Consider the following 27936-nt stretch of genomic DNA (forward strand, 5'->3'; position numbering starts at 1 on the left):
GTAATTCATCCTAATCAAAACTTGTTGATTTCCGATTATATATCCATTTGTTTGGAAATGGTAGTGACAGGCTTTTCTATAAACACACAGATTTGAAGACAAGGAGGTTCAGAGAGACATGAAGCTTGTGCCCTACCAAATTGTGAACAAGGATGGAAAGCCTTACATTAAAGTGAAGATTAAGGATGGTGAGACCAAGGTTTTCAGCCCTGAGGAGATCAATGCCATGATTCTGACTCAGATGAAGGAAACGGCTGAAGCATTCCTTGTGCAGAAAATCAAGGATGCCGTTGTGACAGTTCCTGGTGAGTAAAGAAACAAAAAACTGTGTACCTAATACTTTTACTCAATTGATATAGAAAATTTCTACTTTCTTAAACCCTGTCGTTAATTTCAGTTACACTAATTTTAATATTTGTTCCAACATGCAGCGTAATGTTAAAAATGCCCAGAGGCAGGCTACCAAGGATGCGGCAGTCTTCGCTGGACTGAATGTTGCCAGAATTATCAACGAAGCAACTGCTGCTGCCATCGCTTATGGTCTAGACAAGAAGGGTGGTGAAAAGAACATCCTTGTGCTTGACCTTGGTGGTGGGAGTTTTGATGTCAGTATCTTGACAATTGATTCAGAGGTTTTTGAGGTTCTTGCCACTAATGGAGACACTAATCTTGGAGGTTAGACCATATATTCTTATACCCTGTTTTATTGGTTGTTAAATTTTCTATAAGAGAAAACATGGATTGAAAGGAGCAGTATATTATATATGTTCTTGGATGCCTGTATAAAGTTTTGATTATGTCTGAAAGTTTCCAGTCTCCTAGAGATTAATTAGGGTGATTTGACTACTTGGACTGCAACAAACCCTAGAGGGTTTCAGATTGTGTACTTCAACACTGTTTAGTGGTTCAGCATGTTTTATTTATCATAAGAAAGGCAGATATAAGAGTATTATGTATACAAGCAAATGCCAAGTATCTGTTTTTTATGAGACAGAAGTTTGTATTAGGCTCCCCTATAAGTTAAAATTTAGTGCTCTAAGGAAGGTCAATTTCCTTGCAGGTGAGGATTTTAATCATAGAATTATGGACTATTTCATCAAATTGATATATATGTATGGCAAGGACATCAGCAAGGAAAACAGAGCTCTTGGGAAGCTGAGGAGGGAAAGTGAGCGTGCCAAGAGAGCTCTTAGCAGTGAACTCCATGTCGAGATTGAATCACTTAATTGGGTGTTAACTTCTCTGAACCATTGACCCGAGCTAGATTTGAGGAGCTGAATTAAAGATTTGGACTGAAAGACCATTAGTCCATCTTAAGAAGGCTATGGAAGATGCCGGTTTGGAGAAGATAAAAATTGATGAAATTGTGCTTGTTCGTGGAAGCACTTTCTATCCAAATGTTCAACAGCTTCTTAAGGACTAAAAATCTAGAAACTCACCAAACAAAGCTGTGAACCCAGATGAGGCAGTTGCTTATGGTGTTGCTGTACAAGGAAGCATATTGAGTGGAGAGGGTGGTGAAGAAACTAAAGGTACTACTTTTCTTTTCATATTATATGTTTGCAATAATCTTATCCATGAGATGGTGCTACCATAATGTAGACAATCTTAATGGGCAGCACTGACAATGTGCCTTGTGGGATTCTTGATGCTATTATCGCGTTTTCTGTTATGTGGCTCCACTGACCCTTGGAATTGAAACTGTTGGTGGAGTGATGTGGAAATTGATCCCAAGAGACACTGTTATCCCAACTGAAGAAATCGCAGGTTTTCACCACTTACCAGTATCAGCAGACTACCGGTACCATTCACATATGGTACCGGCACGTAGTAATATTTTTCTTCCAGCATGGAAAAATTTTTTCCTAGTTGGGTCTTAGCTTTCTTGAACTGTTAATCTAAAAGTTGGATGCTCCTATTATGATACCAGGTATTTGAAGGTGAAAGGAGTCTTATAAAGGATTGCATATTAAGTCTCGGGAAATATAAATTCTAAATAGAGAAGAATTCCTCCAGGTCCAAGGTTTGCTTTCTGACATGCAGAAAATGTTTATCAATAGTACTGGCTTTGCCAGTAATTAGTGCCTCTCGGAACTCTATTACCTTCCCTTCTTACTTAATAGTTGATGCGACGGTAAGGGTGATAGAGCAATTCACACAAATGGGCTGACATTCATGTTAGCTGCAACAATTTAAGCCATGGTACCATGGTAGCATATTACATCTCCGATGCTTAATAATCCTAAAAGCATATTGGATTTTGCTAAAGTGGACATAACAAATGTTAGTTGACAACTATTAATGGCCACACACAAATGACTGTCAGAAAATAGTTTAAGCTTCTCTAAATACATAAGTGTTACTCAGGAATTACTCTAGAAAGAAAAGTTTGAAACACAAAAACCAGGAGCCGATGCTGTCTTTAGAGTGCATAGATGTGGGTTAGGCTTAAAATCCATGATGTTTGTAACATAAGAACCCCACTCTAGCTTGGATTCAGCTAGAGTGGCTAGCAAATTTAAGTGACCCAGAAAATATAATGAATGCAGTTTACAAATTGCAACTAGAACATGTTAGTAATAAATAACAGCAAATAATAACACAAAAATATATTTGTTACTCAAAACAGTCTCTCTTCAATGTGAGCAAAACCATCATGTAAAATCCCCATTTATTCCTCTTTTAAGTTGTGTTTACCACAAAAGCAGAACAACTAGAACATAGCATCAATAAATAGCAGCAATTAATCCCATTGCCTTTAGGTAGTTGATTGGAAGACAGGGGCTCATGGAAGAGTTAATTGATGGAAAGATTGTTTTGGGAGATATGGGAGAGGGGACAATCTGAGTCATTCTTCATTATAAATTCACATGACAATCATGTGTGTATATATATATATATATCTCCCTCAAGCAATTCTAACTACAGGGAGACCATCTCATGAGAGATTCTTTTATTTTCTTTTGATTTATCATGTAGTATTAATAAGGTCATGTGTAGATTGGGTATCATTCATGCATGATTTTTGGTGGATCCATGCCAGATATCCATGAGAATCAAACTTACTGGAGCAAATTGGAGATTATATATATTTATAATCAAAAGAAAATAATATTAATGTAATAAATAAATAAATATATTAGCATTGGTCAATTTTCTGGAAAATAAAATTATTTTGAACATTAGTACCTGCCTCAAATTACATGCATGCTGGCCACTCCGGTCCTTTGCTTGAGTTAAAAAAGTTCAATATTAGCAGGCAGCCTTAAAGATCTCCACAAGAACACTAGAGAAAATCAAAACACCAAACTCAAAACCTCAAAAGACATTTCTAGATACAAAAGCCCACAAAAGAAGATAAGACCACAAAAACTTATCCAAAACAGGCCATCTCTTTAAGTACATGATGGAGATGAAAACGGCCTAGAGCAAATTTAAGAGAGAGTCTGCAAGCAAATAACAAGTACAAGCATCATGAATGGCATACTTGACCTGTTCATGAGAGAAAACCGTTGCAAATACTGATATATGAGAAACTTGCACTTTACATCACCACAAAACACACATTCTCATCACTCAAAAACTTCTTGATAGATTCAGGAAATGAATCTATGCAGTGCAACTGAACTATCAGGCATCGAGTCCCAACACAAAGGAAATAGCAAAGCTGCCCCATGTAATTTGGAATGCACTTAATATCAAATGTGACAAGGATTAACAATAGGCTTTTCGAGTGCAGACCTTAACTATGCAATATGGGCATCTACAAGAACACCACGGTCTACTACACTTGCCTTAAAGCTTTACATCAACTCCTTGTATTTCTATGTCATACATGCACATTTTGGATAGGACTGAAACAGGAATCATGGTCGTACATTGTTTTTGAAAAATCTACAGCCTAGCTTCTGCTGCCACTCCTCACAAGAAGCTGATCATCATGTACTGAACATGGCCTAGGAATAGCACTAGCTCCATTGAACCGTTTATAGAAGAAGTATGAGAGTTTGGTGGTTTGGTGGTGCAGCTGCTGTAATTTAATTAATTACTTGAAGTTAATTAGTCACACATAACTCAGTTGAATGTCTTCTTAGCACCTAAATTCTCTTGACGCTACAACTAAATGCTAGGGTTCTACAATATTGTATTGTCAATGAGCATTCAAATTCATTTTCTAGAGTTTAATTTTGAGGGAGAAATTGCATTTTTCCAGCGTTAGCCACTCATTTTGCAATAAGATCACTAAACTATCAAAATTATCATTTTATCCCCTAATCTAAAACAAAATTTTCCACTTACCCCCACTTTGCAGAATTGGCCATTAAGATCATCACCATCTCATGTCACTTACTTTTTAGTAGAATGTTTTGATGCTACACATGAATCTACATATCTATGAGCCCATAATGTTAATCTAAATTCTCAAAAAAAAAAAAACACCTATGGTTTAATTTTCATTTCTAATTTTTCTCACTAGTTAGGGAATCATTTTTATCTGGGAATAGCATCAGATCATCATGCTGTACTGTAGCTAGCTAGTCCTAGCTCCAACTATCAGATCATTAATTGCTTGTATTATGGTTCAAGGTTTGGCACTAAAATATATCACTAGTGTGTATTTATTGGTATATATAAATTTAATTTTTGTCTTCCTAGCTAGCTAGCGAATTAGCAAGCTTCTCATGTCTTTAATTTCAGTCTGCTGCAGTATATCTTTCTGATCATCTATGTATGTTGAGATCGAAGCCTGTCAGAAAGCCTCCAAATTTTGAAGGTATTGGAATAATAAATTACTTGCAGTCTTAATTAGCTTTATACCTAAACATCCTTATTAGTACTTTCATATACGGTATTTAAGATCAGATTAGGATCTGAGCTGCACTGAGGAGATTTGCATGATTAATTCTAGAAAACCAGAAACACTATGAATTGGAGTACATGGTCGATCGCTAGCACGTACGCTCCAGTAGAAATATACATTGGAATTCATACTTCTAATAAACAAAGTATTACAAGCAACAAATTTATAGTCTCTGTCTGATAACTACTTAATACCAAGCTTGAGCTACAGCGTTTAAAGAAATGGAAAATTATACTCTTGCTACTCATATACAAACTTATCTACTATATATTCTTTTTGTAATTGATTTTTTTTTTATTTTACTTAATAATTAAGGAGGTGAGTATTAGTAAAGTTATATATTTTTGTAATTTTTCCTTAATGATTAAGGATGTTAAAAAAATACTTAAAAGAAAAGAAAATAAAAATAAAAATAAAAACTTGAAATGCACTTGAGTGGTAGATGCATCTGGTTCAGAAGTACAGAAGTTTTCTGGGTATTCTTGTTAAAATCGTTGCTTCTATCCTAAGAAATACAGAAGTTCTATTTGCTTAATGCCATGTATTATCTAATGCACACACCCTTTCCTCCAAACACAACAGGCAGCTACACAATCAGTATACCTAAAACACACGCACATGCACATCAATTTCCTAAAACACACTCTTTTGAATTACGTTTGTAATGCAAAAAACTCGTAAAGGGGTTTCATAGATTCACAAGAAATAGGAGATACCTTAGGCCTCGTTTGATCATTCTGGAAAACAGAGGACTAGGCACTTCGGACTAGAAATGGAGGCACGAAATCGTATTCCAGCGAAGGTGGAAACGTAGTCATTCAGCTTCCCAAACGGAGACGCCAATTGCCAAATAAAATGGAAGGACGTGTGCATTCAAACTAGGGTTTGATCGTTGGGAGATCAAAATCTTCTTTGGAAATTCTAAACAAATACAGCGCCGAAAATGGAATTTCTGCTTAATGGGAGAAATTGTTGGAAAGTGAGCTCAAGCCACTTGAGAATGCAAGGAAACTAGGTTTTCGTTGGGGTGGATTGAACCCTAGAAGGTTGATGGGAACAGATTGAAGTTTTCTCAGGACTGTTGCAAATCGGGCGGAGTGAGGAAATGTGAGGGCAAAAAAACTTGGGGGGAAATATAAAAGTACTGAAATTATAAGGTGTTTGGCGCGGCAATGAGTTGTAGTAGCGAACGATACAGCGCTGCAAAATCACTTTGCTAACTCGGACGGAAAATATCGTTGCAATAAGTTTAAAAAGTGCTGCAATTTTCAGCAATGAACAGGCTTTTTTTTTGCAGCGTTAATTTTTGTTGTAATAAGTAAAAAATTGCTGCAAAAAGTGTTAAAAGAAAATTACTGTTTTAGCGTCCTCAAATCGCTGCTTTTACTATGCTACTGCAGCGATTTTAATTTCAACAAAAATAAAATCGCTAAAAAAGGTCCCATTTCTTGTAGTGAATGAAAACAGAAGTATAGAGCTACAAGAAAAGAAAATATATGGGCTACCTCTACCGCTCTATCCTTTTTGGCTTTTTTTGTTATTTTGTTGTTTTTATTCAATTGAATAATGTTATATACAGTTATAGAATGTACTTGATGTTTTGTAGAATGTGTAAGTACGCATAATTATTTTGAAAAAAAGTGTGATTTACTATTAAAAAATTATTATTTTTTATATATGTCTTGCATTTACTGACTTTTTAAAAATAATTGTATGACTTTTATGTATTCTACGACTAAAATATCATTTCTCCATCCAAATTTATTTGTATGAATACTTTGTATTCTCATGAATATTTACTTAATATGTCACAACCACAATGCACAATTTATCACCCCCATGAATAAGCAGCAAATGCCTGTTAACAATGGACAATCGTGGCACATTCTATTTGAAAAGGGAGTAAATATAAAATTCACATAAAAAAATTAATTTTTTTAATAGTCGATCTCATTCTTTTTTTTCTAAAAAAAAATGCAACTTGCACAATCAATAACTATATATGACATTACTCATTAAAAAAATAAAATTAGACTTGTTTCAGTATATTATAACTGAGTAAAAATATTTTATAATCTTGCCCATTTAGAACCTCAAGCTCCATTCTTTAATCTTCAATGATCTCCCTCGATGAGCCTCATAATAGAAGAGTTCCTAGTCTTGGAACTCTTTCAAGGGATATATGGGTTCAAGAGGGACCCTAGGCATTCTATAGAGGCCTTGTTCCATCTCCTATCGGGATTCTGCCTTATGCAGGAATTGATCGTGTTGCATATGAAACCTTGAACGATATGTCCAAGAAGTAGAATCTTCAAGACGGTGGTAAGGTCCCTCTCTTAAATAACTAACTTCTTTCTGTCATCCTTCATTCTTTGTTGTGTTTTGTTCCAGGTATGCCTTTATGTCGGTTTATCCATTGCAGGTTGTCAGGACAAGATAATCGAGATTTTGTCACAATCTTGATTATTGATATAGAGTGAACTTTTTATTCATTTTTGTCACTTTAAGACATGGTTTCTAATTTTGCTACTGCTTTCCAGAATGCAAGCTCAACATGCTAACATAGACACATGCTTGTGGAGGTGGAAGAGTTCCTAGTCTTGGGACTCTATCAAGGGATATATAGGTTCAAGAGGGACCTTGTGCGTTCTATAGAGGCCTTGTTCCATCTCTTCTAGGGATTATCCCTTATGCTGGAATTGATCTTGCTGCATATGAAACCTAAGATATGTCCAAGAAGTATATTCTTCATGACAGCGATAAGGTCCCTCTCTTAAATAACCAACTTCTTCATCCTTATTCTTTGTTGTGTTTTGTTCTAGGTTTGCCTTTATATCGTATATTTAACTTTTGTTAGATTTTCTATAGAACCTAGTCCTCTTATGCAATTGGGATGTGGGACAATATCAGGAGCTCTTGGAGCAACATGTGTATCCATTGCAAGTTGTCAGGACAAGATAAATCGAGATTTTGTCACAATATTGGTTATTGATATAGTCTTGAGAGAACTTTTATTCATTTTTGTCACTTTAAGACATGGTTAATTTTATTATTACTTACTAGGGGGCTAATTTTGCTAGTGCTTTCTAGAATGCAAGCTCAGTGTGCTAATGCAGATGCTGCTTATAAGGGAATGACTAATGTGTTTAGGAGAACCTTTCAACATGAAGGGTTTTGGGGGTTCTACAAAGGAATATTTCCTAATCTACTAAAAGTCGTTCGCTCTGCAAGTGTTACTTACCTGGTTTATGAGTGCATGAAAAAAAGTTGGAATCTGGAATAAAAAATTATTCAGCTTCATACCCATTTTTTTAAACTATAAGAAAATACTCTTAACCATAAAAGGATTATATAAAAGTAATCTCATAAACTAGCGTGGTTTAATGTGGTTCATCAAATTATAAAATTACTTTTATTGTAAAGTAAATCTAACAGATCAGATAAAATCACCTCAACTTGTGGGCAGGGGTGTAAAAAAAAAAACAGGTGAACCAGACCGGATCGAACCGGTGGATTTGGTCCAGTACTAAGTTTGGTTTGGTTCGGTACCAGTTTTATTTTTCTTAAAACCGGTCAAAATCGATCCGGTTCCAATTTTTCTTTTTCTAAAACCAGACCGAACCAGTTCATATATATATTTTAATTTTTTTATATTTTATATAATTTATATATGTAATATATAATTATATATAAAATAGTTTTGTATTATATGATAAATTACTAATTAATATAATATTAAATTTTAAAATCTTATATCACTATAGTTTATTGTATTAATATTTATATTAATATTATATAGTGTATATTAATAGTTCTACTAATACTATATTACTATATATTATAATATACTATAATATATCACTATAGTCTATAATATAATTTTAATATATATTATAATATACTATAATTTATTATTACTATAATATTATATACTATTATACTATATTATATATATTATAGTATATTAAAACCGAAAAACTGGATCGAACTGGATTGAAAACTGGAGTATCGGTTCGGTCTTAAATTTTATCCAAAACTGAATCAGATCAGACCAATTACACATCTACTTATAAAATTATTTTTCTGTGATTCATTTAGATGTAATAATACTCCTTAATATAACTTTAATATATAAACTCAATAAGGGCCCATTTTAAGAACCCAATATAAACTCATATTAGAAAACGGGCCCAAACGCAAAACCATCAAAAATAATTTTATCCTCTTCTCAAATTCCCAAATTTTAGATTAGGAGTTCATTTGCAATTTTGGAAACACCAAAATATCAATATAAATACATTGCGTTTGTATCATTATTCTCTGGATATGTCTCTAGCTCTTCTTTCAGTTTAGTAATTCGGAGAATAGAAGTTTTTCTTTTTAGTTTTAAGCAATTATTTCAACAAATATTATATATATAATTATATTTTTAAGTCGGTTAATAAAATACATACATGATATAATTTGATTTGAATGATAAGTTTTAAATTTTAAATTTTACAATTAAATTTTAGCATTTAAATTATATAGATAATATGCTACTGTGACTTGAGAATATATAAGGGCATGTTTGGATTGCGTTATGAATTTTAAAAAGTTCTTAAAATAGCTTTAAAAGTTATTTAATGGAAAATTTAGGTTATTTGAGTGTTATATATTAAAATATTTTTTAATTTCAAATAAACTAAAAAATACATTTCCTCAAATGTGCCTTTTTGGATAATTTGAAATATAATTCAGATTTTAAAAAAATTATCAATGGATGAAAATACTTATATAACTTTATGATAATTATAACTTTAAAATTTTTAAAGACATGGTTATAATCTTTAAACAGATCAAATGATGGTTATTTCTACTTTAAAAAGTACCTTTTTAATAGGACTGTTCATATGGGCTGGATTTTATCCGGCCCGGTCCGGAATCCGGTTTTACCGGATTCCGACTCGGATTTAATTCGGGCCGAAATCTGGATTGTAAAATCCGGACCTAAGCGGTCCAAATACGGATTTAAAATCAGGGTACCGGGTTTTTAATCCGGTACCCGGTTTCATTTTTTTCCCCCCCGGGCCCCAGCTAAATATCTTCCCCTCTCTCTCTCTCTCTCTCTCTCTCTCTCTCTCTCTCTCTCTCTCTCTCTCTCTCTCTCTCTCTCTCTCTCGTTCATCTCAAAGTCAGAAACCCTAGCTGCCGCTCATCTCGTTCATTTTTTCTCACCTTCGATCTCTCTCTCTTCTCACCCTCTCTATCTTGTACCGTCAGATACCTTGGAATGACGATGATGAAATGGTACGACTTGTGTAGGTTTTGTTCAAGTAAGATCTTTGCTACGACATTCTGTGTTAGCATCTTTCTTCTGCTACGGCTACGACATTTTGTGCTAGATCTAGGTTATTTTGTTATTTTGTTAAACATGGGTATAAAGTATATGCTGTTAGTTTGATAGATCTGGGTTTTTTTGTTATTTTGTTGAACATGGGTATAAAGTATATGCTGTTAGTTTGATAGATCTGGGTTTTTTTGTTATTTTGTTAAATATGGGTATAAAGTATATGCTGTTAGTTTGATAGATCTGGTTTTTTTTAGTTATTTTGCTAGTAAAATGGCCTAGATAATGTGCCCTTTCAACAGAAGATTACAATTTCTCATTTGGCCATAGGTCTATTTAAATAAGATGCCGTCGCCTCGGAAAAATATAATTGAAAATTTCTAGCCAGCTTTCTATGTTGATGTTTTGTTTTTTGCTTATCTATTTTGTATTTTTGTGATTGCTTTGGGAAAGGCCTTTCTCAAGTCAAAATTGGTTTCTCGATACTATACAGATTGATATGAAAGTTCCTGGGTGTTAACATGATCTATATTTTATCTCCAAAAGAATTGATTAAACCTCTTCTAACTATGCTTGTTTTCATCCCAGTCTGATATTTCAAGGATGACATGTTTTATGGCAGTTCCTATCCATATCTAATTTTGAAGATATATTTTTTTAGTTGATCGGTACAGAAGAATTTTATTGATGAGAAAAGTAAGCATAGCTCAAGTACACAGGACATATACAAGAGCAGCACCTATGCATGATTGAAGATAGATTTTAATGGTTTTTCTTTTGTAACAACAGGTTGTTAACCGGTATATTGATGAGGGTGTAGCAGAACTTGTCCCTGGAGTTCTATTTATTGATGAGGTTCTTTTGTCCATTATGTCCTTTCCATCTTTTATATAAATGTTTTAAATTTATTTTTGTTTATTTATAAGCCATGATTTTCAGGTACACATGCTGGATATGGAATGCTTTTCATACTTGAATCGTGCATTAGAGAGCTCACTATCCCCTATAGTAATCTTTGCTACAAATAGAGGAATATGCAACGTAAGGTATGAAACTCTTGTTGACCTTTAATTTTTTATGAGATCACTGCCTATATCATATTGTGGACCTTAGTAAGAATATGGGAGTCACCGTTCACAAGTCAGAAAAGTTTTTGCAGAAATTGAATGCACTCAACTGTATAATAAAAATGCTTGATATATTTCTTGGATATGTCATCACTTCACCTTCATTCTGGCCTTAACAAGTAATTTTTCCATCTATATCATAAAAGTAACTATTGGCCTTCCTCGCTACGAAGCTAGATCTGTTGTTAAAACTTCAAACTTGGTACCACAACCCAATCAACTAAAGAAAGCATCGCAAACTCTTAGCACTATTCCGCCTTTAATATCTTGTAATGGCTTGGAGCAAATTAGCTAGGGATATTTTCTTTGGCTTTCAGTGTTGTCAGGTGCTAAGGAACAAAGATTTAGCAACTAGATATTGCGTGCAGTCTGCATACATGGGTCTGTGAAGCGTTTAAAACGATGAGGCCAACTCCTTTTCCTATCTATGATTAAAATTTCTTGATCACCTATAAAAAAAAAATATGATGAGGCCAACTGCTAGATGATATTTGCCATGGTAATCTACTATATCACAATTATGGGATTGCATGGTTACCTGTATTTTAATCGCTCGAAATTCTAACTTGGGTATAAGAGTTGGTAATACTGCAGTAAGGTACTTGCAAATAAGGTAGTTGCTAGGATTGTCCTTTTGTTTTTTCTTCTCCATTGTTCAAGTTATCATTTGTCTTGTCCATTGTTTCAGCTATAAGACCAACTCATGGGGGAGGAATACTATTCAAATCAGTCAATTGTATGGAACCGCCAATGAAGGTTTTATTGAGTCCAAGATAGCGATTCAGCCTTTGCTTCGGTAGTAGAAAGGGTCGATGGGTTCTGTGTTTTACTGCAGCTAACATGAAAAAAAGCTTTCCCGTAGGTGGGTGTTTCCCTGTTTTGGGATCCATGGGGAAGGTTTGCCATGGCCTAAGGTGACCCAAGGCTTGTTTGTTGGGATTTTCTTGTATAGGAGCATTCCATCTAGCCTAGAATTCTTGAGAACTATGTTCTTGGTGAGCCAATAAGGGATTCATTTCAAACCCTACAAGAACAAGTTGATTTTACACGAACGTGACAAAGTAGTCTGGTTTGGATCATAAAATGCCAGCACTTTCAAGCACACCCAAATATCATTGTCTACCTTATCAATCTTTCACGTTATCTTGCATTGAGAAACGACATCACTCACACAGAACAAATGATATGCCTTCGGATTTACACAATACCATTTGCATTTATTAATGATTAGCATGCAAATCAACCCGCCAATTCAAATGAGCATGAACCCTTTGATCGACACGTTTTCAATTTCAAACTAAGATATATTAAAATCAATTACAGTTAGAATAATTAATTCTACTTGCTACCTCGATCATAAAAATCTGCTTCTAAAACAGACTTACCGAGTAAAACCCGGTACCCGAATTTCCGGATTAATAAAACCCGGATTAAGCCGGATTTCGGCCCGGAGTCATAACCGGGTATACCCGGGCCGAAACCCGGTCCAAATTTTAAACCCGGGTTTCGGGCCGAGTATACCCGGAAACTCGGTCCGGTACCCGGTTGAACACTCCTACTTTTTAATTTATTTTTAACAAATATAATATTTTCAAAGTACTTTAAACATATGGTTATTAATCAATAAATAATTTTTTAATAATAAAATTGATTAAATAAATTATAAATTATAAGTGGTGAAATTATAAATTGTATATATATATATATTTTAAGGGAAATCTCATCTCTCATTTTATTAACACAAAGATGAAATACATGGAGGAACCTCCTCCATTGTTACAATGAAATCGGAAATAGAGAGAGCATTTTTTCCTAGCATGTGTGCTATGGTATTATCATTTCTCCTAACATAATAAATTTCACATTTAGCAAAACAACTTAATAGACCTCTAGCCTCCCTCACAAGCATGCTTGCATTGGACCACACCTTTGCATCATCCTTAAGATCATTTATAACTTTTAGTGAGTCTCCTTTGATGATCACCTGTTTGGGGCCTAGTTCAATACCAAACTTAACTACCTGCAATGCACCAAAGGATTCTGGTAACAAAGGGTCAGGAAAAATTTGTTTGTAAATTCTCAAGGTAGCAATAATCTGGCCCTCGCATCTCTAACACTTATGCCAATGCCAATTAGTCCTTTGAGTTTATCAATTGCCCCATCCTAGTTGATTTTGTACCAGTTCAAAGGAGGGGGTGACCAAACCACAGTTTATGGACACACTTGAAGGGCTCTGCTGCTAAGTTTTAATAGATCCTCTCTGAGTATTTCTAAGATGTGCGTGGCCTCTCTGACCAAAGAATTTGGATGAGTAAATTCTTTGTTAAAAACAAAATGGTTTCTTCTCCACCAAATCCTTTTAGCTACTGTCATAAAATCTTATAGAAAACATTGGTCCATAGAGACCGTGATGGCTTCTACCAATTGCAACATGAAAAGTTGTGGCAGGTAGCATTTTTGGAGTTTTTTTAGAGCATTGACTCCACATGTCCTTGCAGCTTCATACCTCCAAAGAGCATGGACCACAATTTCCTCTTCCAAGTTGCAAATGGGGCATAAAGGATGATCATCAATCTTTTTCTTGTATAGGCTTGACTGGGTGGGGAGTGCTTCAAGACAGGCCCTCCACATGAAGACCTTATCACCTGGGGCAACTTTTGAGTGCCAAAGCTGTTGCCATACTCCTTTAAAGTGGTCACTGTTTGATGACTGACCCAATTTCCTTCACCATGTGATAAGCACTTCTCATTGAAAAACAACCATTACTAGTGCCCTTCCAAATCAATCTGTCTTTACTATCAAAGGAGCTAATTGGGGTTCTTAGAATAGCTTCAACCTCCCATTTATCAAAAATGTGTTGCACAAGTTCTGTCTTCCAAACTTTAGCTATTGGGTCGATTAGTTCTGCTACCTTGGCCTTGCTGTCCAGTTCTTTGACATCACTGAGTACCTTATTCTGGTGATAGGCATTCAACCATTTATCTTGCTAAATGTGAATATATTCACCCGTGCCTACCCTCCAAACTGAACTTTCTAGGATGATTGGTCTTGCTGCAATAAAACTCCTCCAAACGAAGGATGGACTAGCTCCCACCTTTGCTGATTGAAACTCAAAGTGCTTGAAGTACTTTGCCTTTAAAATCTTGGCTGCTAAGGAGTGAGGGTTTTGAATTATCCTCCAACATTGCTTTGCAAGCATGGCTTTGTTGAAACATTCAAGATCCCTGAAACCCATATCTCCTGCAGCTTTGGCCTTCCCCATTTTGCTCCAAGAAACTCAATGAATTCTATTTTCCTTTTGCTGTTGCCCCCACCAAAAATTTTGCATAACACTGTTAATGTCTCTCAAGAGTGAGTAATGAAGCTTAAATACACTCATAGTGTAGGTGGGTAAAGCTTGGACAACTGCTTTGATATAGATCTCTCTTCCTGCTTGGGATAAAGTCTTCATTGAGTAGCTGCGTAATTTCAGTCTAATTCTATCCAAAATGCCCTTAAATGCCTTGTATTTTGTTCTACCCACGATTGATGGTAGTCTAAGATATTTTTCATATGGCATGGCTAATCTCATACCAACAATGGAGAGAATATAAGATTGAGTTACTTTCAAGGTGTTCTTATTGAAAATTATAGAAGTCTTCTCAATATTGAGCCTTGACCAGAAGCTTCTTCATATACTCTTAGTAAGCCAATAAGCCTGCTCCATTTAAAGGCATTTGCCTTGCAGAAGATGAGGCTATCATCTGCAAAGAAAAGGTGAGAGATCTTCATCTATCCTCTGGCCACTGGAACTCCATGAATCAAACCCCTTTCTTCTGCTTTCTCAATTAGGTTGCTTAAGGCCTCAGCACAAATGATGAATAAGTAGGGTGAGATTGGGTCTCCTTGCCTTATGCCTCTTGAAGGATGGAAAGCCTCTTGAGGAGCACCATTAACTAGTATAGCATAGGAGACAGTTTCCACACATCCCATCACCAACTCGATCCATTGAGGGTTGAAACCAAGCTTGCATAACACAGCTCTTAGAAAGCTCTACTTAATTCTGTCATAAGCCTTGTTCATATCTAGTTTTAAGGCCAAATAGCCCTCTTTGCCTATTAATTTACATTTCATAGTGTGCAAAGTTTCAAAAGCTACAATGACATTGTCAGTAATTAATCTTTCAGGAATAAAAGCTGACTGGTGTTGTGAGACTATGAGTGGCAATAACTTTTTGAGTCTATTGGCTATAGCTTTTGATATGATCTTGTACAAAACATTGCAAAGGGATATAGGCCTAAATTCAGACACTTTTGAGGGGGATTTCTTTTTTGGAATGAGGGAAATGAAAGTATCATTTATATCAGTAAGATCACCCTTGGAGTTAAGCACAAACAAAACAGACTTGCAAACCTGTGATCCAACTATTGATTAGTGTTTTTGGTAGAAGGCAGCAGGGAACCCATCTGGTCCAGGTGAGCTTAAGCCATCCATCTAGAAAAGGGCCTCCTCTACCTTTTTAAAGGTATATGGTCTGGTCAACAAGGCATTCATTTCCTCAGTAACATGGGGAGATAAGTCAGTAAGGCAAGCTTCAATGTTTAAAGGCTGGGAGCATGTAAAAAGCTTCTTGAAGTATGTTTGGAATGGTGAGCTAATGCCATCCATCGAGTCGACCTCCTAGTTCTGATCATTTAGCAATCTTTTGATAGTATTGGTCTTTTTCCTTTGGCTTGCACATTGGTGGAAGAATTTTGTGTCCCTATCCCATTCTTTTAACCACCTTTGTTTAGCCCTTTGCTGCCATTTTAGGTTCTCAGCTTCCAAGAGTCCATCCACCTCTTTTGTCAGTTGCTTAGTGTTTTCAGTCAAGTGCCCTATGTTTATAGTTTGCAAGGCATCTAATTGAGATAACTTGGACTTAAGCTCTTTTTTAGAGTTTCCCATCTTCTTCATGCTCCATTGAAGTAACTTTTCCTTACATTGCTTTAAACCTTCTGTAGTATAGTTGAGTTTGTTGCTAGCCAGCCTAGGCTTGTTCAATGTTTCCTCCACAATCTTGTGACAACCTTCATTGAGTGACCAACTAGCCTCAAATCTAAAAGGCTTATCAATCTTGGGTATGTTCTTGATTTGTATCTCCATAGAAACAAGTATAGGGCAGTGGTCTGAGTTTAGTGCTGTGAGGGTGTGTACTTGATGAATTGGGAACAAGTTCATCCAAGTATTGTTACCAAAGCCACGGTCCAGCCTCTCCTTTGTGAAACCTGCTCCATGTCTACCATTAGACCATGTAAACCTATTACCAACAAAGCCAAGGTCACTAAATACACATTAATCCACAGCTTCTCTAAAAGATTCAATCTGTTTGAAAGGTCTCAAAGGGCCAACACTTTTATCTCCCAAGTTAAGGACCTCATCAAAGTCCCCAACACATAACCAGCCCTTTAAGTTCATAGGTTTAGGAGCTTTTAGCAAGGACCAACTAGATGGTCTCCTAGAAGTAACTAGTGAGCCATAGAACCCTGTCAAGAGCCAATCATCTTCTTCTCTTGACCCCTTAACCTTGAGAGAAATATGGTTTTGAGAGTAAGAGTGAACTTCAGACTCCACTTCATCATTCCAAAGAAAGGCCATGCCACCACTAAGGCCCTTACAATCAACCACAAAACTGTTTTGGAATTTCACTATCCTTTTAATCCTTTCCACCTTCTGTCTCTTGCACTTTGTTTCCATCAAGAAAACAAGGCTGTGAACTTAGATTGCACCATGAGGTGTAGGTCATTAACTGTCTGAGGGTTCCCAAGCTCTCGACAATTCCAACTTAAACATATCATAGCTTTTGGTGGTGCTGCCTGGCACCTTCCACCCTTTGGTTTGTTGTGTTATTTCTTTCTTGCCACTCTCCTTGTTTATGTTTTTTAGGGGACTTGAACTAGTTGTAGTAGAAACCACCCATCTTTTTGATGTTTTTGCAACATAGGCCATGATAAGATCTTCATCATCACTGTCTCTAAGTTGCTACTTCTGATCTTGAGCTCGTCTCTTCCACTTGTTCTTCTTAGCTTCTGCTAGTTGTTTGACCTGTGATCTCAGAAATTGATTGAGAGAGTTTGCTTGGAAGGTCAGAGATGGGCCTACATCCATCAGAGGGGGTATTATCACAAAGGTGCCTGGTTTGGCTTTAATTCTTTTGTCTTTTCCAGGTTTGGTCAGAGGTGAGACCCTGCCCTTGTTAAGGCCCAAAGCCTCAGAGAAGAGTAGGGTTTGTAGGGTGGCAGGGTCTAAAAGTTTCTCATTTTGTGTTAGGACAGAGGGCAAGTCTTCTGTCTTTGGTTGAGTAGGTTCCTGCACAGACCATTTTTTTATTATCTAAATTTGGTTTTTGATAGGTGCTTTCAACTTTACTAAAATGGATGTTTTCGTTGTTAGCATCCAAATGGGCAACATTGCTAGGACCTGGTTTGGCCTTGCTAGTTATGTCTTCATCACCTGGAACCTCTTGCCTCCATGGGAGATCTGTAACACCTCTTCCTCCACCTTCATACCTCTAGGCAGAGAGGGTACCAGATTTTGGAGTAGTGGCATGAAGTCAGGGCCCATACTCAGGTTTGTATGAGTCGTTGTTCCCTCTGGTTGCACCTTGCTTGTGTTTTATGGTTCCACAATGGAAGCAAAAAGATGGTAGACTGGGAGTCATAGTAATTTGTCATCAAAGTTAAGGAATTTGCCTCGAATCAAAGGTTCAGTGATGTTAATGCGAACCTTCATGCGAAGAAAAAGACCCCATGAACAACTTGAGCTATCAAAGTCAATCTCCATAACCTCACCTATTCCTTCTCGAACTTGGGTGCCTATGGCTGAGTTCATGCTTCCCAACAGTATGTTATGGATTTGAATCTAGAAAGGCTCGTGTGCAAACTCCATCTCATTGGGAGAGATCGTCCAGTCAACATCCTCCAAACAGATTAAGAGCTTGTCAAAGGTCCATGGTCTACCTTGCATGACCTTGATTTTATCTTGGTCACATTGGAACTCCACCATAATCTTCTTGTTCCCCATCTCCTTGAACTGCAGCCAGCCCCCTAAGCTCCATACCTTTGACATTGTATTTCGAAAAGCTTCTTTGTTTATCATGCGGTTGGAGACCACCAAGAGCATCAAACAAAACCTTTTTGTGCCTGCTACTTCTTCAACATCTACTTTTGCAACTGTTATTCTATGTTTCTCTTGTTTTGTGAGAGTAAGTAAATCCTTTCTACAATCTCTCTAACTCAGACTTCATTTGTGCCTCTGGAGTTTAAGGAAACTGAGAGACTCACTTTGCTCAGAGCAAAGACAAAATCTCACCCTTCAAAGAAAGATGACCGGATTGAATGTGTTTGATAGTTCTTATAAACTGTATTTTTGAGCTAATTTCAAACGCGCACTAACTGTTATAAAACGTGATCGATAATGATGCGTTGAGTCGCGATCTAAAACGTGATCGATATAGATGGGATATTGAAACTGAATCTGGACAAGGGAGTTACAGGAGTCGTCGAAGAGCTGTGGTGATTGGTGAGTCACTGAGTGGCGATATGATTACAAGGAGGAAAGGAGTTGACTTCGAGTAATGAAAAGCATCGTAGTCCTATTTTAAATTATAACTTGAGGAGAGTTATCGACATTACACCCACATCTAGCAGGAGAGAATTCACGACTTTCATTTGATTTTTTTTTTATGTATTTTTTTTAAATTCATAATATCATTAAAAATAATTATTTAATTATTAAAAAAAATTGAGATGCTTTGTTGGGACAAAGCTCCCAACAAAGTATTTTTCTTATATATATATATATATATATATTATTTTGATATATATAGTCACATTTATATATTTTTTACATATTTTATTATTATAATTGATCAAATAATTATTTTAAATTAAGAAAAATAATTCAACCAATCAAATTAATAAAATGCATAAAGTATGTAAAAGTGACTGTATATAAATTTTTTGATATATATATATATACCCCTATAACTATCGAGAATTATTATCCAGAAGGCAATTTTTTATGTTTTTATTTTCAAATAATTTTCTTAAATCTTTTAAATAAATAAAATATAAAAAATTATTAAAAAAACCTTTTTTAATTATTAAATAAAAAAATAAGTGAAGATTCTCGATGGCTCAAGAATTATTTTATAAATATACTTTTATAAGTATATATATATATATATAAACGCGTTTTGTCCGTTTATAGACCGATAGTGACATATATCGATATCGATAAAAAAGAAAATATATATATTTCAATAATATTTTTAAATATATTTAAAATACATATATAAATTGATTCCTAATTACTTAGTACTTACTTAACAAAAAAAAAAAAACCAAAAAAATAACAATCAGTCCAATTAATCGGTACAACCATCGGTTCATTTAGCATTTCTTCAATTATAATTAGAATTTATAGAAGGATTATGTCGTGAAAAGAGAGAGGATTGAGATGGGAGATAGAAACTCAGGTTCAAACTTCAAACTCATCCTGCGCTTCGTTTATTGCTAGTACAAACATACGCGCACAATCCACAGAGGCTCGCTCGTTTGGCTGTCTCCATGGAGCCAGAGTCTGGAATTCCGACTCCTCGAAGCACTTCCCCGGTCTCTCTCTTTCTCTCTGCAAATTTCTTATTTTACCTTTTTTCTGAATCTGGGAGTAATTGTTGTTTGAATCTATTTATCCGTTGTACTTTCGATGCCTGTCAACCCTATTGGTCTGTTTTTCTCTTTTTCTATATATCAACTTCTGAAGGTAGTCATATGTGTGTTGTTTGGCAAAACTAAACGGATACTGAAACTGATTTTCAATCAACTGAATTATTTTAGCTGATTTTCCCCACCCTCCCTTGGTTCTGAGAAATCCAACCCAGTTATGTTCAATATAAAGTGATATTCAGTACCATTAGTTACGTTTACTTATTATGAATTCTGTATTCCTTCTTCCTCCTCTCCGTCTCTAATTTTTATTATCTTGGATTATATTAACTTTCTAATATTCACTTGACATATGATATCAATTACTTTTGACTTTAAGCATCCTCGTCTTATACCCTTATTCGTACTTTTTGAGGGGACAACTGAACTCCTGTATCGTATTTGGTCGAACTAGTGACGTATGAGGTGGCAATGACATTTTTTAAATATTGCTTGAGTACTACAGGTGTTAAGACGATACTAAACAATATTCCCATGGATTTGTAAACAATATTCCCATGGATTTGTAAATTTAGATATGTCTTGCTGTTGTTTGCTTCACTGATCTTTTGATTAATGGTAGGTACCACGTTGTGCATTTTAATATCTCTCTTCTTTTTGACATACGTATTGATACGGTATAAACTTAATGCAAGTCTAGCTATTGAGCACCGTCATCATCAATAGACAGCTAATCTGAGTTATAAGATTTATTATTGTCTTCTCAAGTTTTAGTTTGGCTTTCAAATTCCATTTACGATGGCATCAACTCCAGCAAGAACAACATTTTTTTTTTATGTAACCAGTTAAATTTTATCAAAGATTTTGTGCCTTGGCAGCTTTCATGGGTGAATCTATCGAAGAACCTAATATTAGCTTATCAAAGCTTTGGTGTAGTATACGGAGACTTGAGCACTTCACCTCTGTATGTTTATGCTAGCACATTGCAGAAGCATCAAAATGAGGAAGCAATATTTGGTGCATTTTCCTTAATTTTCTGGACGCTGACATTGATACCCTTGCTCAAATACGTCTTTATTGTGCTGAGTGCAGATGACAACGGTGAAGGTGTGTCGTTAAATTAAGTTCTGTTAAATTGATTTTGTGCTTCCGCTATATCTAATTCTAATGCCGGTTTAATCAAGGTTGTATGAGTTCTTATTATATTCTAACTGATTGCAGGTGGGACGTTTGCTCTTTACTCGCTACTTTGCAGGCATGCAAAGTTTAGCTTACTTCCCAATCAACAAGCAGCCGATGAGGAGCTCTCAGCCTATAAATATGGCCCCTCATCACAGGCAGCAGCCTCTTCCCCACTGAAGAGATTTTTGGAGAAGCATAAAAGGCTGCGAACAGCCCTACTTCTTGTGGTACTGTTTGGTGCTTGCATGGTTGTAGGCGATGGAGTGCTTACTCCTGCAATTTCAGGTAAGGTACTCATAAGAAGGTGCTGAAGTGGTCACTTCATGCCCAGTGTTATTCTGGGTGTTGAATGTGCATCTATATATTTTTCGATCAATAAAATGCTTTTTTAAGACATTGGAGGGTGATAGGTGAAATTTATGTTACCATCTATATATTTTTCGATCAATAATATGTTCTTGCTGTAGACAAGGGAAAGATATTCCCCTGGAGAACTTCCCTGTAATATGCATTTAATCATCAAACACTTCATACAGATATAGATGACAGTGACCATATCTAGCACTGATCCAATTGCATCCCTGATGATAAATGATTGTGGGCATCATTAACTTTCCAATATATTCACTCCAATTTTTGACCAGGTGATCAGATCTAGAATTAAGATCATATTTCCCTGCTAATTGCATTTTTACATTAGTTGTTTCTCAGAGTGGAAAGTAATCTACATATGCTCTAATGATAAGCAATTATTCAATAGGATCTTCCACTTGTTGTTGCTATACCTAATGGAGACTTCATGTCTGGGAATAATAACTTTTTTTTTTCAAACATGATATGATTTTATTGTGTGGAGTTATGAGTTGGCCATGTTTGCAGTTCTATCATCGGTGTCAGGACTACAAGTTACAGAAGAGAAGTTAACTAATGGTAAGCAGCTGTATTCATATGCCAAAACTTAAGTTTTTGATTCGTGAGGGTTATTTATAGATATTTATGTAAGTACAAAAACAATCTTTGAGTTTTGCAAAGTCATCTTTAAGGTCCTCAAGTTTTCAATTTTATCATTTCGCTCTTTGAGTTTGTAATTTTTTTTAGTGAGAACCCCTCTATCGTAAATAATTCAACAGAAATCTGATCTGGCATATCATATGTAAAAAATAATATTAAAATATAAAATTCTTTTAAACATTAAAAAATCCAAAATAAACTGAATTTAAAAATCAAGAAAGTTTTTGAAAAATGTACAGGGGCCACCACCCCAAGCCAGCCCAAGGCTGCTTGGGGTAACCCCGTTAGGGCCTAGGTTGCATGACCCGGCTTGTACCTAGGTGGAGGACCTAGACATCGCTTGGGATGACACTACTTAGGGTGACCTAAGCCGCATGTGGGTTGCACGACCCAGCCGCTGCCTAAGTTGCCCCAAGTAGCCCTGGGTTTGGCCAGGTGTGGCTGCACAACCACCCTTGGCCTTTTTGTTTTTCAATTTTTTAAAATTTTAATAGTTTGGCTTTTTGTTTTACAAAATTTTTTATTGGTATTTAAGTTCTTTTTTTAACACTCATTTTTAAAGGTTTGGATTTATATGTATTTTTTTTTAATTTTTAAATGATCTATGTTTATTATGTGTTTTTTAATTTTTAAAAGGCTTCTTATATTTTTTATATTTTTCTGCCATGTGACATGCCATGTACCTTCAAGTGTGAAAACATGGCATGCCATGTAAATTTCCTTGAAATTATTTAATGAAATCTGACAGAGGATTCTTTTTTTTTTTTTTTTTTTTTTGATAGATAATAAGAGAATTTATTCCAAGTAAATAGGCATAGCCTAAGATCTGACAGAGGATTCTTATTAAAATAAATTAAAGTACAAGTTTAAGGAGAAAAATCTGAGTAGCTAAAAGATTATCGTGCAAAACTCAAAGTTGTTATTGTACATAATGCTAACTATTGCTTAGGGTATCCATAGTGCTTTTGTTTCTAATATATTCTATAATTTTTTGCTTGTAGGTGAAGTCCTCTTGATTGCCTGTGTTATATTGGTGGGCCTGTTTGCTCTCCAACATTGTGGCACCCACAAAGTAGCATTTATTTTTGCACCGGTTGTGATCATCTGGTTGGTATCGATTTTTTCCATTGGGCTGTACAACACTCTACATTGGAATCCAAAGATTGTGCGTGCATTTTCCCCACATTATATTATCAAGTTTTTTAGTGAGAATGGTAAAGATGGCTGGATTTCTCTTGGAGGGATTCTTCTTTCTATAACTGGTATGTTGCATCTGGAAATTGTTAGAATATTATCTGGCTTGCATGATATTTTTACGTGGCTGTGACATAAGATGGTGCAACTCATCTTTGTAGTTCTGGTTGGGTTGAAGTTTTGTTTATTAGAGACAAAAAGTTCTTGCTGCTCAGAATGGCGGATGTCACTATTTTTAATGCACAACTAACTACTTAGCTTTTTTGGGTCTCAACAGGTACTGAAGCTATGTTTGCAGATCTTGGTCATTTCACTGCCTTGTCAATAAGGGTAAGTTTATAAATTAAACTGTGTTTTATGCTTAGAATATTCAAATGGGCAGGAATGGGAGGTTGTAGATATGGGTTACTTACACGAGTGAGGGACTCACATGCTTTTCCCATTTGGCAGCTCTCTTTATTGAGTTCCAAATGTGGTTCATAGATTATTTGTTGAAGCTGATTCTGCAGAAACTCAGTAATGAAATAGGTCTACATAGTCTCAATTTTAGATTTTAAGGCCTCTTCATATAGATTTCTATAAGTTGGCAATTTTGATTTTTTCCTCTGTGCAGCTCGCATTTGCATTTGTTATATACCCTTGTTTGGTAGTGCAATACATGGGTCAAGCTGCTTTCCTTTCAAAAAATCCGAAATCCATCCCTAAAAGTTTTTATGACTCAATTCCTGGTTAGTTTATTCTGAAGTTGAATGATACCAGTTCCAAAGTTTTGTTCATAATCTCAACTTGATCTTACTTGTTTTTTATCCTTGCTTGTACTGCAGATCCTGTATTCTGGCCTATCTTTGTTATTGCTACCCTTGCAGCAATTGTTGGGAGTCAGGCTGTTATTACTGCTACTTTCTCCATCATCAAGCAATGTCATGCCCTTGGTTGCTTTCCCCGAGTCAAAGTTGTGCACACCTCAAAACACATATATGGGCAGATCTACATCCCAGAAATAAACTGGATACTCATGGTCCTTACTCTTGCCATAACTATTGGATTTCGAGACACAACTATAATCGGAAATGCTTATGGTAAGTAATGCTTTGAAAGAGCTTCTCACACAGTCTCTCTCTTTCGATTGATATGGGTCTTGAACATGCAACCACACACTCTGACTTGTTTCTACCAGTTTGAATTACAGTTCATTGGCCTCAATGTTAGTTCTAATATCCAAAGATAATTAGCTTCTAGTTGTAATCATATACCTTGTGTTGATTTAGTTATTTTGAGAATGTCTATTCCCACTCACTGTCTCTCTACAAAAGATACCACCATTATTGCTCAATGTTTACTCTTGAAATGCCAGCTTTGCTGGAGTTATGATTATTTACATGGTTTGTGATATTTTAGATAAGCAGGCAGGAGATTAGAACCTTGGGCTAGTGAATCTACCACCTCCCCCTTGATATAGACATCAACTTGATTTCTACGTAAAAGGGGGTTGCAGTTGGCGAGTATAGCAAAAAGAGGAACAAGGCATTTAAGTTGCATATTCTGGTACATAAAATCATCATATGCCATGACTATATATAAAAATAGGCAGAAAACAAAATTAATGATAATGAGAAGAAAACCTTTCTAAACAACTAAATCAAATATAGTCATGTGTTATACATTTCTTAAATTCCTAATGCTCTAAAAATACCAGCCTCATAAGGAACTCAAATATCATCTAATTCACCACAGATCATGCACCTTTTACTTTGATTTAAAAAAAAAAAAAACCGAATATTTTTGCTAAATTCTATGAGAGCCGTGCTTGCAAATGAAAGTCACATTTTTGGAAATGTGTGTTCACAAATCACAAGGAGGGTCGGTGTGATATCCCATATGATAACATTGATAAGGATAAAGGTATATGGTATATGTGATTCCACATTGCTTGAGAATGAGAAGTTCTTGCTCTTTATAAGCTTCCAATGGATAAAATTGTATTATTGACTAGTTCTTTTCGATTATAGGCCATGTAGTTTTGGGTCTTCCATTGGGGTGTTACAAATAGTAAAAGAGCCTATCCCAACCAGAAATGTGGGACTTGAGCCGTGCCACCTACGATGGATTGGTCTAACGAGAATGTTGGGAATTTAAGGGAGGGAAATTGTGATAATATGATAATGATAAGGGTAGTGGTGTATGGGATCCCACATTGCTTGGGAATGAGAAGTTCTTGCACTTTATAAAGTTCCAATGGGGTTCCAATTGTATCATTGATTAGTTATTTTGGAGTATAGGCCATGTGATTTGGACCTTCCATTGGGGCTTTACAGTTGGCTTGATATGAAAGTACACATGAATATGTACTTATTGGTGTGGCTCCAGCAATTCTAATGATCCAGACCAAAGACATGGGTTATGAGATATATTCAAGTTTTCACGGGCATGGATTATGAGATACATTCAAGTTTTCAAGGGAGTGCCAACAGTGGGACCAACCCAGTAGTTGCTAAATCTGCTAAACTTTTCCAGTTTGTAGCGAAGGCAACATGAGCAGTTTTTATCTGGCTTTGTATCAGCCCATACAATCTTGTATGTGATTTTGATTTATCTTAATTTTGTGTTTCAGGACTTGCCTGCATGACAGTTATGTTCATCACAACATTTCTCATGGCGCTTGTCACAATCTTCGTTTGGCAGAAAAGTGTCTTGCTGGCTGCAGCATTCCTTTTCTTCTTCTGGTTTATTGAGGGTGTATACTTGTCATCAGCTTTTATAAAAGTGCCTCAGGGAGGATGGGTTCCCCTTGTGCTTTCATTTATCTTTATGATCATTATGTATGTCTGGCATTATGGGACTCGCAAGAAGTACACTTTTGATCTTCACAATAAAGTTTCACTAAAATGGTTACTTGGCCTGGGCCCCAGCCTCGGTATTGTTCGTGTGCCTGGGATAGGCCTTATATACTCAGAACTGGCGACAGGAGTCCCTGCAATATTTTCCCACTTTGTGACAAACCTCCCTGCGTTTCATAACGTGTTAGTTTTTGTTTGTGTCAAATCAGTTCCAGTTCCTTATGTCTCACCTGAAGAACGATTTCTCATAGGCCGGATTTGCCCGAGACCATATCGCATGTATAGGTGCATAGTGAGGTATGGTTATAAGGACATTCAGCGAGACAATGGGGACTTTGAGAATCAGCTCATACAGAGCATTGCGGAGTTCATCCAGATGGAAGCAGTAGAACCACAGTTCTCAAGCTCTGAAAGTTCATCATTTGATGGGCGAATGGCTGTTATAAGTACCCGAACTCTGGAATCAAGCTCAAGCCTAATCGTATCTGAGCAAGAGGATGTTGGAGTGAGCAACTCCATCCAAAGCGGCAAGTCTCTAACCCTCCAGAGTTTGCGATCTATTTATGACGAAGAGAACCCACAAATCAGGAGACGCCATGTGAGATTTGACTTACCCCCAAACTCCATGATGGATCCTGCTGTTAGGGAAGAACTAATGGATTTGATTCGGGCAAAGGAAGCAGGGGTTGCATATATCCTGGGACACTCATATGTGAAGGCAAGGAGATCTTCATCGATCTTGAAAAAGCTTGTGATCGACACTGGGTATTCCTTTCTACGGAAGAATTGCAGGGGCCCTGCTGTGGCGCTTAACATTCCTCACATTAGTCTTATTGAAGTTGGCATGATATACTATGTCTAGTCCTTGGAGTAACTTATTCTTGACCCTGGTGATTATCTTTCCCATGGATGGAAAGCGAGGTAGTATTGCCATGGGAGAAGGAATATGTGCTTAATGCAAAAGGTAGGATCTTAGGTCACTGCAATTTCATTACAAAGCTTTCTTGGTTCTGTTGCCCTCGTTTCAATTTGTATAGACGATACCAACTGTCATTATATGAGGCTTAACTTCTGACTTATTTTAGGCTAAGTTCTTGAACTTTACAGCTTGAAGTGTGAGGAAATATACGTGATGGGGACACTACAACATTTATACATGCCCGTATTATTATTATTGTTATTATTGATAAAACTAAATGTTCAATACACGTTCAATTCAATTCTATTATTATTATACAAGTTTCGAAATTTTGACACAGTTTGATCGTGAGTTGTAATATGTGAATCAATTTATTTCTTTTAACAAATATAGATTGATATGTTTGTCTCTTTAAAACACCCTTCTATCGATCAAGGGCAGAGAGAATGTTCGGGTATTCAGAGTTTTCATGATTTTTTTTTTTTAACTTTTTATCTGTAAGGAAAATGTCTATGAATAGCTATGAAGACATTTTTAGAAAAAAATCTTAACAAAGTTTTATAGAATTGGTGGGATACCATTGAAAATAGGTTTGGATATGGAAACTTTTAGAGGAGATTTTACAGAGCGCGTAATAAATCATTTAAATTTTTAAGACAAAAATTTTTTAGAGGGTGTAATAAATCGTTTAAAATTTTTGGTTTTTTGTTTTTATATTTTTAAAAAACATGTTACGGAGGGTGTACTAAGTCATTTAGCAACCACCACATGGCAGTGGCTCGGCTTACA

The 27936-nt window shown here is 35.8% G+C and overlaps 3 protein-coding genes and 1 pseudogene across 5 annotated transcripts; 3 read left to right on the forward strand and 1 right to left on the reverse strand.

The window, feature by feature from the left end:
• The first annotated feature begins 425 nt into the window (after nucleotides 1-425).
• Nucleotides 426-7341, forward strand: LOC122307414 (annotated as a pseudogene).
• A 2651-nt stretch (nucleotides 7342-9992) lies between these two features.
• LOC122307791 (ruvB-like protein 1) lies at nucleotides 9993-12427 on the forward strand. Of its 3 annotated transcripts, XM_043120885.1 has the most exons (5): nucleotides 10001-10176; nucleotides 10779-10886; nucleotides 10980-11045; nucleotides 11130-11236; nucleotides 12006-12427. In XM_043120885.1, exons 2-5 carry the CDS (start codon nucleotides 10878-10880, stop codon nucleotides 12115-12117), a joined length of 294 nt encoding a protein of 97 aa, XP_042976819.1. In that variant the 5' UTR covers nucleotides 10001-10176; nucleotides 10779-10877; the 3' UTR covers nucleotides 12118-12427. The 3 variants fall into 3 exon arrangements, 2 of the variants coding, with proteins under 2 accessions (XP_042976820.1, XP_042976819.1); XM_043120886.1 differs by lacking the exon at nucleotides 10779-10886 and having other exon boundaries at nucleotides 9993-10150; XR_006241814.1 differs by lacking the exon at nucleotides 10779-10886 and having other exon boundaries at nucleotides 10005-10176.
• A 3549-nt stretch (nucleotides 12428-15976) lies between these two features.
• Nucleotides 15977-17032, reverse strand: LOC122307416. The gene is made up of 2 exons (XM_043120311.1): nucleotides 16737-17032; nucleotides 15977-16595 (listed from the first exon to the last, which is right to left on the reverse strand). Exons 1-2 carry the CDS (start codon nucleotides 17030-17032, stop codon nucleotides 15977-15979), a joined length of 915 nt encoding a protein of 304 aa, XP_042976245.1.
• Nucleotides 17033-19756: 2724 nt separating this feature from the next.
• On the forward strand, nucleotides 19757-27402 carry LOC122307230 (potassium transporter 4). The gene is made up of 9 exons (XM_043119964.1): nucleotides 19757-19950; nucleotides 20883-21111; nucleotides 21226-21471; nucleotides 22066-22116; nucleotides 23199-23459; nucleotides 23669-23721; nucleotides 24005-24119; nucleotides 24216-24470; nucleotides 26003-27402. The coding sequence occupies exons 1-9, from the start codon at nucleotides 19906-19908 to the stop codon at nucleotides 27088-27090; spliced, it is 2343 nt and encodes a 780-aa protein (XP_042975898.1). The 5' UTR covers nucleotides 19757-19905; the 3' UTR covers nucleotides 27091-27402.
• The last annotated feature ends 534 nt before the right edge of the window (nucleotides 27403-27936 follow it).

Source organism: Carya illinoinensis, chromosome 4 (assembly GCF_018687715.1).
Source record: "Carya illinoinensis cultivar Pawnee chromosome 4, C.illinoinensisPawnee_v1, whole genome shotgun sequence".
NCBI classification, from domain to species: Eukaryota; Viridiplantae; Streptophyta; class Magnoliopsida; order Fagales; family Juglandaceae; genus Carya; species Carya illinoinensis.

Coding starts and splice junctions, on each gene's coding strand:
- LOC122307791 (XM_043120885.1), top strand. Junction 11,046..11,129: donor GAGTTCTATTTATTGATGAG/GTTCTTTTGTCC, acceptor CATGATTTTCAG/GTACACATGCTGGATATGGA. Junction 11,237..12,005: donor AGAGGAATATGCAACGTAAG/GTATGAAACTCT, acceptor CCATTGTTTCAG/CTATAAGACCAACTCATGGG.
- LOC122307230 (XM_043119964.1), top strand. CDS start 19,906: ATGGAGCCAGAGTCTGGAATTCCGACTCCTCGAAGCACTTCCCCG. Junction 21,112..21,225: donor TGCAGATGACAACGGTGAAG/GTGTGTCGTTAA, acceptor AACTGATTGCAG/GTGGGACGTTTGCTCTTTAC. Junction 24,471..26,002: donor TATAATCGGAAATGCTTATG/GTAAGTAATGCT, acceptor TTTGTGTTTCAG/GACTTGCCTGCATGACAGTT.
- LOC122307416 (XM_043120311.1), bottom strand. CDS start 17,032: ATGGAAACAAAGTGCAAGAGACAGAAGGTGGAAAGGATTAAAAGGATA. Junction 16,596..16,736: donor CCTATGAACTTAAAGGGCTG/GTTATGTGTTGG, acceptor TGTTGGTAATAG/GTTTACATGGTCTAATGGTA.